Source organism: Geotrypetes seraphini, chromosome 6, assembly GCF_902459505.1.
Source record: "Geotrypetes seraphini chromosome 6, aGeoSer1.1, whole genome shotgun sequence".
In the NCBI taxonomy this organism is placed as follows: Eukaryota; Metazoa; Chordata; class Amphibia; order Gymnophiona; family Dermophiidae; genus Geotrypetes; species Geotrypetes seraphini.
The window spans coordinates 196,445,280-196,457,377 of NC_047089.1; the positions used below are offsets into that span (position 1 = coordinate 196,445,280).

The 12,098-nt window shown below is 42.8% G+C and overlaps 1 protein-coding gene across 1 annotated transcript in view; it reads left to right on the plus strand.

The window, feature by feature from the left end:
* LOC117362937 (indoleamine 2,3-dioxygenase 2-like) overlaps positions 1-12,098 on the plus strand; it is a 46,248-nt gene that overhangs the window by 12,324 nt on the left and 21,826 nt on the right. Inside the window, exon 3 of the mRNA XM_033950027.1 lies at positions 4,890-5,009. Within this exon, the coding sequence (XP_033805918.1) occupies positions 4,890-5,009 (120 nt within the window). The remainder of the gene's footprint in view (positions 1-4,889; positions 5,010-12,098) is intronic.

Below are 12,098 nucleotides of genomic sequence, written 5' to 3' on the forward strand. Positions count from 1 at the left end.
TGTGAATACTCAGTACATAGCACCACTTTTTTCAGAGATCTGGGCAATATGTCAGTACAGTATTCAGGTTTCAGCTAGTACCATTGCATGGTACCATTGTATTAGAGTTCCAACCACGCTCCAACTTAGGAAGTCAGAAGTACTGAGAATAGTCAACGTTGAATGAAAAGGGTCAGGTTATTTTGTACCAATAAAGACTTTTTTAAAAATTAAGCGTTGACTATTCTCAGTATTTCTGACTTCCCAAGTTGGAGCGTGGTTGGAATTCCACTTTTTGTGTTTCTTTGGCTGTTTCTGTGGAGAGTTTGTTCTTTTTTTCCTTGACCATTGTATTAGACTAAGTACATTCTTTGATTAGCTTCAAGAGTGAAAGAATTGTTTGACTTTACCAAATTCTAAAACATTAATATCTATTTCCACTAGATGTCAGTATAAACTTACAGAACAGTGGTTTGTTTTAACTATTTATTTATTTACTCAATTTTCTAGGATTTAACAAAAACAATATAAAATAGCAGGAAGGTTGTTGAGTTTCACCATTACACGTTTGCTCACTACAGTTTCAAAGTCTTTGGATACTGCAAGGCTTCATAGCAAAATCATAAATACAAATGTACAAAGTAGAATATGGTGACTAGGGATTCCCACATTTGCCCTCGGAGAAAGCAGATACTTATCTGTAGCAAGTGTTCTAGACCAATAATCTCACATACTCTCCTTTCGCCCCTAGAAGTTGAAGTCTAGAGTTTTAGCTACCGTGTTTCCCCAAAAATAAGACCTACCCCCAAAATAAGCCCTAGCATGATTTTTGGGGTAGGTCTTAATATAAGCCTTACACAAAAAAATAAGCCCTAGTCGTAGGCTTCTGTGCAGCTGAACTGCTGAACCTCCTCTGACCCTCCTTCCTTCCCTCACAATCGATCCCCGCCAATCGCAACTATAAAAACCTTGCTGCAGAGGAGCGTCAGGCCAGCAGCACTCGCAGACTGCTTCGTGGCCTTCTTGCTGGGGCCTTCTGTGTACTGATGGGAGGGAAGGATGGAGGGTCATTGGCGGTTCAGCTGCGCGGCGGGTACGGTGGCGGGTGCTCAATGGTTTGCTGCACGAAGGATGGGAGGGAGGGAAGGATGGAAGCTGGGCAAGGGTTCTGCTATACAGGAGGATGGGAGGGAGAGAAGGATGGAAGCTGGGCAAGGGTTCTGCTGCACAGGGGGATGGAAAGATGCTGCAGAGAGAAGACATAAGGGGATGGGTGATCGGGGAGGAAAAATGTTGCACATGTGGGGGGAAAGCAAAGAGAAATAATAGGGGTGGAGAGAAAGGGAGAGATGATCATGTACATGAAAAAAATAAGCCCTATCCAAAAATAAGACCTAGTGCCTTTTGTGGGCCCCAAATGAATATAAGACACTATCATATTTTTGGGGAAACACGGTATATATGGTACTGCTGGTCCCACGCTTGTGAAGCAGGCAGGAAGGCACCCATACATGCACGATGGGATGCTGACTTCAACTTTTAAAATTATACACATGCTATTAAGCGGAATAAGAGAGAATAACAGAAATAAGAGAGAACAAAATATTTGCTACTAATACCCCTATCGTATCACTTCATACTTTTAAATAGACATAGAATTGTGAAGAATCCTCTTCTCATTACTTGCCTCAAATTATATGTAATATGAGTGCTGTATCTTACTTACTGGGGGAAAGAGCCTCAGATCCCCGTGTACTGTAAGTATAAAGCTAAACAGACACTGGAAAGGGTAATAATCTCATTGCTCAAAAAACCACGTCCCATCCAATATGTATACAGTTCAATATTGTTCTTTCAAATCTCTATAATCAATAAAGTATAAACACTTAGCTTGGCATGGCTGGCACTTGAATGTTATGAACTCTGATAACCCTACGGGAGGCTCATGGGTGGATCAGAGGTATTTCTGTAATTTATGTGTGGTGTTATAGAATAAGGGGGATCTGAACCTAATTTAGGCCTGAGTATTTACACTAGGGTTTAGCTGGTTCAAGTGATCGCACCTAAAGTTCCTGGTGCCAAGCGCTATTGTATGAATGACACTTAAAGCATCCAAAAGAGCAGAATGAGCATGCATTATAGCTCAGTTACAGTTGTGTAAAGCGAGGCTAAGGTTACTAGATTTCCTCTTTAAAAAAAAAGAGGACACCTGGCCTTGCCCCATTCTGTCCCCCCACCCCCACCCCCATACAAACCTCATATCTCATTCCCTGAGATATGGGACTACGTCTGAAGGGCCTCTGCGCATGCGTGTGACATCGACATGATGATGTCATGTGTATGTGCGCCTGCATGTGACATCATCACATTGACATACGCACATACGCAGACTCTCTTTAGATGCAGCCCCGAGTTCGGGTCCTTCCAAAACCTGGACAAACTGCCGCTCTTAAAATTGGTGGAGTCGGATGACACGGGCGTTCTTGGGAGACCCTTGATACAGCACTCTTGTAGTGCGAAACATGCATGTCGGGTTCAACTCCCGGACGTTGGCTGATAAAAACAAGCTAAGTACAATGACGCTTTAAAGCATTGAATATTTATTACTATTATTGAGGTACATGAAGACTTTTTGATATAACAAACTTTTGGTATTAAAAATATGTTAGAGGCAGCCAATGATGAGTTCTCACATAATTCTTCCCGCAATGAAATATTGATTTAGCGGTGGAGTGGTGGGGCTGAGGCTACCTTTAAGTAACCTTAAATGAATGGTGAAGGTGTCTTTAGCCTGGGTCTAATCTATTGGACTGATGTTTATAGTGTCAACACTCTTTGTTCTGATAAGAAAATAGAGCTGCTTCTTTATGAAACACTGCTTGGACATTTGCAGAAACCTTGAGGCTAATGTGAGCAAAGGTTATTAGTTATTAAGCAGTGTAGAAAGAGACAGAGAATTAAGATTTACTTTAGAAACAAAGAACTAAGAACACAGCCTTTACATGCAGAATACTGTTTATGCTTTATTATGCAACTAGTCTTTAAGCCCGTTACATTAACGGGTGCTAGAGTAGATGTCTGTCTGTTGTTTTTTTTTCTTTTATTTGTCTCTCTTTCCTTGCACACTGCCTGTCTGTCTGTCATTTTTTCTGTCTGTGTCTCTCCCTATGTCCTTAGTGCCCTCAGTGCCTCCTTCCTATGTCCTTAGTGCCCCTAGTGCCTCCTTCCCATGTCCTTAGTACCCCTTCCTTCGTCCTTACCTTAGTGCCCCAGTGCCTGCGTACTGTGTCCTTAGTGCCCCAGTGCCAGCGTACTGTGTCCTTAATACCCCCAGTGCCTCCTTCCTGTGGCCTTAGTGCCCCAGTGCCCCCTTCCCATGTCCTTAGTGGCCCCAGTGCCTCTGTCCTGCTTAGTGCCCTCAGTGCATCCTATGTCCTTAGTGCTCTCAGTGCCCCTTTCTATATCCTTGGTGCCCCCAGTGCCTCCTTCCTATGTCCCCATCATTATCTTCCAGACTTTGTCCCACCCCTACCCCGATGCCAGCCTGCCTGCCTGCCTCCCATCCCTCTGAGCAGCATATTTCCATTTAAACCCCCCCACCCCCCAATGCCAGCCTTCCTGCCTGCCTCCCATCCCCCTGAGCAGCATGTTTCCATTTAATCCCCCCCTGATGCCAGCCTGCCTGCCTGCCTCCCATCCCCTTGAGCAGCATGTATTCATTTAACCCCCCCCTGCGCCGACCCTACCCGGCACACCCGAAACCCCCATTGACCCTCCCAGCTGACTCTCCCACCGCTAGACAGCCGACAAACCTCCCAGCTCCAGCAGCATCCGAGACACAGTAAACACGCTGCTTCGCGGTCTTCTACTGGCCTAATTTCCTCTGCCGCGTCTCTGATGATGTCATCAGGGATGCGGCAGAGGAAATTAGGCCAGTAGAAGGATGCGAAGCAGTGTGTTTACTCTGCCTCGGACGCTGCTGGAGCCGGGAGGTTTGTGATCGTCTCGCTGGGAGGGTCGGCTGGGAGGGTCAACGGGGGTTTCTAGTGTGCCGGATAGGGTTGGCGGCGGAGGAGGGGGGAAGTCACGGCGTGTTACCTGTCGCCGGTCCATAGACGCACGCATGCGTACTCTTACCTGCCACAGCCCGACAGATCAGGGATCAGGGAACACGGTGTAAGAGTGCGCATGCGCGCTTAGCATTTTATTATATAGGATGCACTAGTGATGGCTTTTATACAATGTCATCACAGCTGATCACATCTAAGTTCTGGTGCCTATGTTTTGGATTTTTGTCCTGTATGGTAACGTTTTTTGTTAATATGAAAATGGCCTGATAGATGGTAATGAGATTAATGACATATTGTATCAGATGGCATATTGTGTCAAATGACATGTTGGATTAATAACTCCTTTTTCAGTTTTGATCTAATAAAAGGCAAGGGGCTGCAGGATTTCTTGGAGACAATCTAGGTTGCATATTGCATTTAGGCTGGCCAGAGAGTGTCTCTCTGAAGCTTCTGTGTTATTCAATATTGATCCGTTATGTGTGCCAGTGTGAATTTCTCTCCATTTCTCCCTTTGCATTCCAGTTTGGGTCCCCCTGCAAAAACTTAAGGGGTTGCTGTCTGGATTTGTGTGTCCTTCTTTATGACAATAGTGTCTCCTATGAATTAACATTGGTGGCACTGAGGATTCTAGAGAGTTGAGTTTTTCGTGTTCCACTAGAGGGTTTTTCTTGCATTATAGAATTGACAGCAAACTGTATCAGCAAGCCTAAAAGGAAGTACCAGGTTTCTGGTGTGCCGGGTAGGGTCGGCGGCGGGGGAGGGGATCATACTGGATCATACGGAGGCAGTCTGTAAATGGTATTAAATATCAGCCCCTATTGATAACATTTTCTTTGTCAGATGCCTGATTTGAAGGTTCAGTACCTGAATGGCCATCGAGAACTGCGCCTGGCTCACTTAGCTCTCAGTTTTATTACTATGGGCTATGTATGGCAGGAAGGAGAGCACAGTACTGTAAAGGTAAGATAGAAACCTTTGCTTTATTTTACTTAGATGCTAAATACTTGAATGTATATAATGATCACACTCACAAGGTATGTTTGAATGTGAAGACAGCATGGTGTTCGGGAAGTTGAAAGTACCCCCTAGCTGCAAGTGAAGGACATGAGAGGTAATTCTATAACAGTGAGCCTATATATAGGCATCCAGAGTGCATCTGATTGGCACATATTCTATACATGAAAGTGGGTGCCTACTATATTGATAATGTTGGAAGGAACAAATATACAAAGCAACCCAAGTTATTATCTAAAGCCAGGAGTTATAATAATTGAGGCAGTTCACGGTACCGAAGAAGAGCATTCCAGATATGAAAAAATCTACTGTTGCCTCCATGATGGATTATTGGTCTGACCCACTAAGGCTATTTTTATGTTCTTATGTACATCAGCCCTGTTGATCCTTAAGATCAGAGAACACGATGTATGTATCTGTTGATGAGTTACAGCATGTGAGGTATACTTGTATCACAGCTATGGCTATTTCGGTGGCAGGGGTGAAGCTTTGGAATAATCTGTTTGGACAATTGGGAATGAATAATAACTTTCAGAGTTTAAAAAATTATTTAAAAATCTCTTTTTTTAGAAGCTTTTTAAGTAGTTAAGAAGCAGTGACCGGAGGAATGAAATGATTAATGGAAATGTTATCTGTATATTGTTTTCTTTTATTGTGTTTTATACTGGTTTTTGGTGTTTTTTAAAATCTTATGATTATGTTTGGGGTTTTTTGTAATCCACTCGGTATAAGCAGAATATAGGTTAAAAAAAAAACAACCCCAAACTAAGGAGATCTTTTACTATGGCTCACTAGTCGATTTAGCGCGCACTAAATGCTAACGCCTCCATAGAATATAATGGGCGCGTTAGCATTTAGCGTGTGTTAATATTTAGCATGTGCTAAATCGGCTAGCCCACCTTAGTAAAAGACCCCCTAAATAAATAAATAATGCTGACAAAGAGGACAGAGAGGTGGACATGATGGTAAATATTACAATTTTTCTGGAGTATAAACAATGCACAATAATAGAAAAGGAAGCCTAGAACAAGTGATCAGAATTTCAGATTGAATGGCCAAGAGAGTCTTCAGAGAAAAAAATGGGCAAATTGGATACTTTTTTCATCAAAATGGCTGCTCAATTTCTGAAACCTTTTCAGTATATTAAAATACTGACTTTGATTTCCTTCCTCCATCCCCCCTGTCACACTCATTGCATCTCCCCTTCCTCTCAAACAGCTGCAGCAGCAGCCCCCCTTTCAGATCCCACCTGCCTGTAGGCCCCCCCCTCGGGTCCTCTATACAAGCCCTGGTAGTCTAATAGAATAAATGAGGCAGGAACAAGTCTTAATTGCTCCTGCCCATGCTGGCTATGCTTTCCAAATACTATAAATTCCAGAAGCATGGGAAAAAAGGACAGCAAATTCATAGAATGCCTTCCTTGTGGAAGTGGTGGAAATGAAGACTGTATCTGAATTCAAGAATGTTTGGGAAAGACACATGGGATCTTTGAGAGGGAGGAAAGGCTGGTAAATGGTATGGATGAGCAGAGTTGTCTTCATCTGCCTTTATTTTCTGTTTCTCTGTTTCCCCCGTCTGCGTTCCAAAACATGGCAACAATAGATTCAAAGTATGTGTATTTTGTTCTGCCTCATTGAGCAGACTGGAGGGACTGTGCAGGTCTTTATCTGTCATCATTTACTGTGTTACTATTATGATGGGGTTTTAAATATTTTGGAAAATATACGGAAAATATCCCAGATTGGTTAAGGTTGGAATGGCAACTCATGCCACCTTTGAGATTGAGTAATGTGTTAAGTATTAAGATGCTTAGGTTATACAAGGACAATAGAATACTAGTAAAATATGTGAATAATTTAACACCTATTTTATGATTTCTTATAATTATGAATAATTGTTGGGTATGAGGGAGGGGGGATATTTGATGCGAGTTAGAATTTGATGATTTATTAAGGGCTCCTTATATAAAGGTGCGCTAGGGCCTTAACGCATGCAATAGCACGCGTTAAATTCCTGAGAGTGCTAGCCACTACCGCCTCCTTTTTAGGAGGCAGTAGATTTTCAGCTACCGCGCGCTATAGCGCACGGTAATTATATGCGTGTGCTAAAAACTCTAGCACACCTTCGTAAAAGGAACCCTAAGTGATGTTAAAATATAAAATGATTGTATTTTATGTTATACTTATTCCTCCAGAACTGCCCAAAGGCTTAAACTAGCCTTCCCCTCTCCACGCGGCATCCACTATTCAGGCAAACTGGGAAAATCCTTTCTCTTCAAAATCACAGGTCTTTGGAACGACCTCACCACCCCGCTGCGGAACCTGAGCTCCCTTCAGTTATTCCGCAAACAACTGAAAACCTGGCTTTTCAGCAAATTGTAGCTCTATCCTTCCCCCCTTTCTCATCCCCCTTCTACACATAAGTTCATGTAATCCTTTTTCTTCTTCTCTACCCACTATTTTAAGTTCTTGTAAACCGTGTCGAGCTCCATTCTCATGGAGATGATGCGGTATATAAACTTAAGGTTTAGATTAGATTAGATTAGATTAATAAATATTTTGTATTTTTGTGCATTTTATTCTGTTTTTTTGGTGTTCCCTGCCTAGAAGCATGACAATGGAGCTGACCGTTCCTTTCATCTAGCTGCCCCCTATGCCTGGATTAAATTACCGAGTTTGTCCACCAAGCCCCTTCCCTTCTCTTGTTTAAAAGCAGACTGAAAATCCACCTTTCTGATATAGCCTTCAATCCGTAACCCTACTCCTCATTGCCCACCAAGCCAGCAGATTAACCATTCCCTTTAACTGTATCCATGACATTCTGTTTGTCAATCTTGTCTGTTTAGATTGTAAGCTCTTTCAAGCAGGGACTGTCTTCTTTGTGACTCTGTACAGTGCTACGTACGTCTGGAAAACCAAAAAAATAGTAGTAGTAGTAGACTAGAAATGTTTAAATAAATGAATAAATAAATACTAATAAATGGTTTGGACAAAAGTATCTAGACACACCTGGAATATTTTCTTTGCACTAAATTATTTGAAATACCCAGTGGCTCAATTTCAGGGTCTAGTTCCTTTCAATAATTTTTTGAAGCACTCTCAATCTGTATAATTTCTGCTGCTGCCATTAATGTATGCAAATTTGTTCTGATTCTGAGACATTTAAGGGCTGACTTAATTGCTTCATCATCCAAATGCTAGTCGTCAGACAACCATTAATTTCCTCGTCAAAAGAAGTAGGCAGTGTATCTTTCTATCTATAGATAGATATGCACATATCAATTTTTAAATGTATTTATTTCAAAACACTTGGGTCTTGAGCTCCATGGAATTAGTTGCTAGATATTTCTAGATGATAAAAGCTTCAAATAGTCTATGATCTATATTAGAACTACAGTGAAATTTTAACAGTCAAGGCAGGATTATTTCAAGAGGAGTCACTGAAATCCATGGAGGCTTTGATGAGAACTCCTAGTAGGCAAGGGAAAATTATAATGCAAAAAATCCAAATAATTTAAAAAGCAGTGACCACTGTCAAAGTTTTATTTTATTATAAAAAAGCTGGGCTCAAATCGGTACACAAATTATCAGCAGATCACAAGTTACTACTTATTTGGCGATCAGAAATCAATCTAACGGATCAAGACCAAATCTGTTTACATCTCATGAAATATGAAGCAATGCAAAAGACATGCTGTAGCCAATTTGGAAAGCAAAATCATCTTGTAAAAAATGGAATTTTTGAAAATTGATCTTGAAATGGCTAATAAATTGAATCAGCTGACAAAAGGAAACATTATACCAGGTCAGAAAATTTGCCCTAGATGTAAAGCTGAATTTATCTCTATGGTAGAAACTCACGGCAATATTTAAATGATGGTAAAAATGCTGACTACAAGTGATTACAAACAGCTCAGATTCTGATTGTGGAGTGTAGAGTACATAGAGGCAAAGCAAAGTCAATGTACCTGATATTTCTTCTGACCTCAAATAGACCAAAAAAAAATCTTAAACAATATTTGATAAATTATACAAAACTAGTGTTTAAGCCCTTTACATTAACGGGTGCTAATAAAGCCTCCTTCCCTCACATGTCCCCTATTTTCAACCCCAGCTCCAAACCCATTTTTACCCCCCTAGCCCCCTTCTCCCATCTGTTCCCTTTCAGCCCGAGCCCCCTTTTCTCACCAGCAGCATTTCCCTCCCCACTCTACTTCCCTCTCCAGCAGCACCTCTTCCCTGCTCCCCCTGTCCCTCTTCATTGCTCCCCCGGCCCAGTCGCACCTCTTTCCTGCTCCCCCTGTCCCTCTTCATTGCTCCCCCGGCCCAGTAGCATGTCTTCCCTGCTCCCCCTGTTCCTCTTCCTTGCTCCTCCAGTCCAGTAGCACCTAGTGTTTTAGCCCATTACATTAATGGGTGCTAGAGTAGATGTCTGTCTGTCTTGTTTTTATTTTATTTGTCTCTCTCTCCTTGGACGCTGTCTGTCTGTCATTCTTTCTGTCTGTGTCTTTACCTGGCCCCCAGTCTGTCTATCTTTATTTCTAACTCTATCCTCTTCCCTCAATCCTGCATGTGCCCTTTTTTCTTTCTCCTCCCTCTTCCTTCCAAATTCTGCTCCCCCTATCCCTCAGACTTCCATTCAGCGGCTGTCCCTCCTCTCCCCCACACTTCCATTCAGTGTCTGCCTCCCTCTCTCTACCCCTTCTGTGTACTGTTCATCCTCTGTCTTGCCCCTTCCATTCACTGCCCTCTCTTCTTTTTCCATCCAGTGTCCACCCTCTCTCTCTCTCTGTTCCATATGGCATGTCCTCCTTCCTTTCTCCCTTCCTTTTCCCTTGGTCTGCAATACCTTCCTCCTTCCCTCCATACCCTGCCATCTCTTCTTCCCTCCAAGCCATTCTCTCCCCCTCTGCTCCCTTTCCTCCTTGAACTTCATCGGGCAGCAGCATTCACAATTCATTGTTGTTGTCGGCTTCAGGCCTTCCTCTCTGGCGTGGTCCTGTCTTCATGAAAACAGGAAGTAGACAGGACCCGCCAGAGAGGAAGGCTTGAAGCCGGCAACAGCAGCAAATTGTAAACGCTGCTGCTGCCCGAAGAAGCCAGGCCTTGAAGCACCCGAGGCAGACCACTTCTCTTCTCTCCTCTCCCAGCCCAACCCCCGCTGACTCTCCTATCTCTCCCTCCCATGCGACCCTCCCAGCGAGTGACCTTAATAACAAATCTCCCTCCAGTGTTGGCATCTGCAGCACGCTAAACAGGCTGCTTTGTGGCTTTCTCCTGCCAGTGAGTCCCTCTGCCGTGTCACTGATGATGTCATTAGTAATGCGGCAGAGGGACTCACCGGCAGGAGAAAGCTGTGAAGCAGCCTGTTTAGCGTGCTGTGGCTGCCAATGTTGGAGGGAGGTTTGTTGTTAAGGTCATTCGTTGTGAGGGTCACATGGGAGGGAGAGATAGGAGGGTCAGCGGGTCCCGAAGAGAGGATGCTGCCACTTAGTGAGTGAGGGGAGGAGTGGTTGCACGGGTTGAGCTGGGCGCCGGGCCTCAGGTACAGAAGGTGTGCCCTCCCAAAACATGCGTGTGTGAGGAGTGACAGGGCGGCGGGCAGGGAGACAGCTTGCCTGCGCTTCCTCCAGCATTTGGTGAGTGAGGGCGTGAGGAGGGGAGTGGCCAGAGTGATCCCTGCTGCCGCGTTCTAAAATAGAATCCGGCCACGGATCAGAAAACACGGCCGCAGGGATCACAAAACCCTAAGTGCGCATGCGCGCTTAGGGTTTTATTATGTAGCCCTTTCATCTGTGCAATTAAGGTGAATCACATGGATACCTCTGTGTCACCACTTTCAAGTTAACACCATTGGGCACCAACCCTCCCACAGGGCTGGGCACGAAAAGAGATTTTGCTTCTGTTGGTAGAAACAGTCAAGTAAGATTTCTCTGGTGGTAGAGGACAGGGGCTGACACTGGGGACGGAATACTTCATTTTTCAGATGCTTATCATAACAAATAGTGGCATTAGGCTTCTGAGAATTTTCAAGACACAGGAAGTTTTATCCTAATCAATTTTCATCCTTTCTTTCCTATAACAATTGTAGTCTTACTTTTAACTTATTTTTTGCTGTAATGTGATTTTATTTTTTTATGTTTGAGTTGATTTTAGATTGTAAGCCGCCCTTGGTGCAGGATAATAAGACACGAATAAACTTGGAATACAGTAGCACTCAAATTTCATTGGGATTTGTGAGGTAGGAAGAATAAAGGAAAGGCAAGTTCAAACAGAACAGATACTGGCAATGCAACATTAAAGAGGGAAGAAGCCCAGTTATCAGCATGGGCTACTGTAAAAATAGGTTATTTTACCATAAGTTGTACTATTTTAGCACAGGGTCCTACTTTATGCAAAGAGATTCTGTACTATAATAACACAACTTGGTAAAATAACTAATCTTAATAGTAGCTCGTGTTGATAGCTCTCCGTAAAATAATAAATTCTACAGGTTAACAATTATGACCTCGGAAAACTTCCCTTTAGGAGCTCAAGGGGATCCTTCTTTCCTTGTAAAAATTCCTTCAACACAATTCATCGCATCGCTAGGTAATTATCCTAATGCTTAACCTTATTTTTAGCCAGAGAATGTGGTGAAACCAGTCCAGTTTGCTTATAAGAGTTTAAAAAAAAGTTTGGATAACTTCCTGACAGAGAAGTCCATAAATAAGATGGATTTGGGAAAATCCCATTGCTCATTCCTAGGATAAGTAGCATTAAATATATTTTACTCTTTGGGATCTTGCCAGGTGCTTGTGACCTGGGTTGGCCACTGTTGGAAACAGGATACTGGGCTTGATGGACCTGCAGTCTGTCCCAGTATAGTAGCCCTTATGTTCTTATATTGGCCAAATATTTCATAATCTAAATAAATAGGAGCACTTGAGATTTTTTTTTTTTTTAATTAAGCCATTGGAACCCAAAACAATTAAGAATGTTTAAATATCATTCTTGGAATCTGAGGTTCTTCTTTTTCTCTATGCATTCTAAAGAA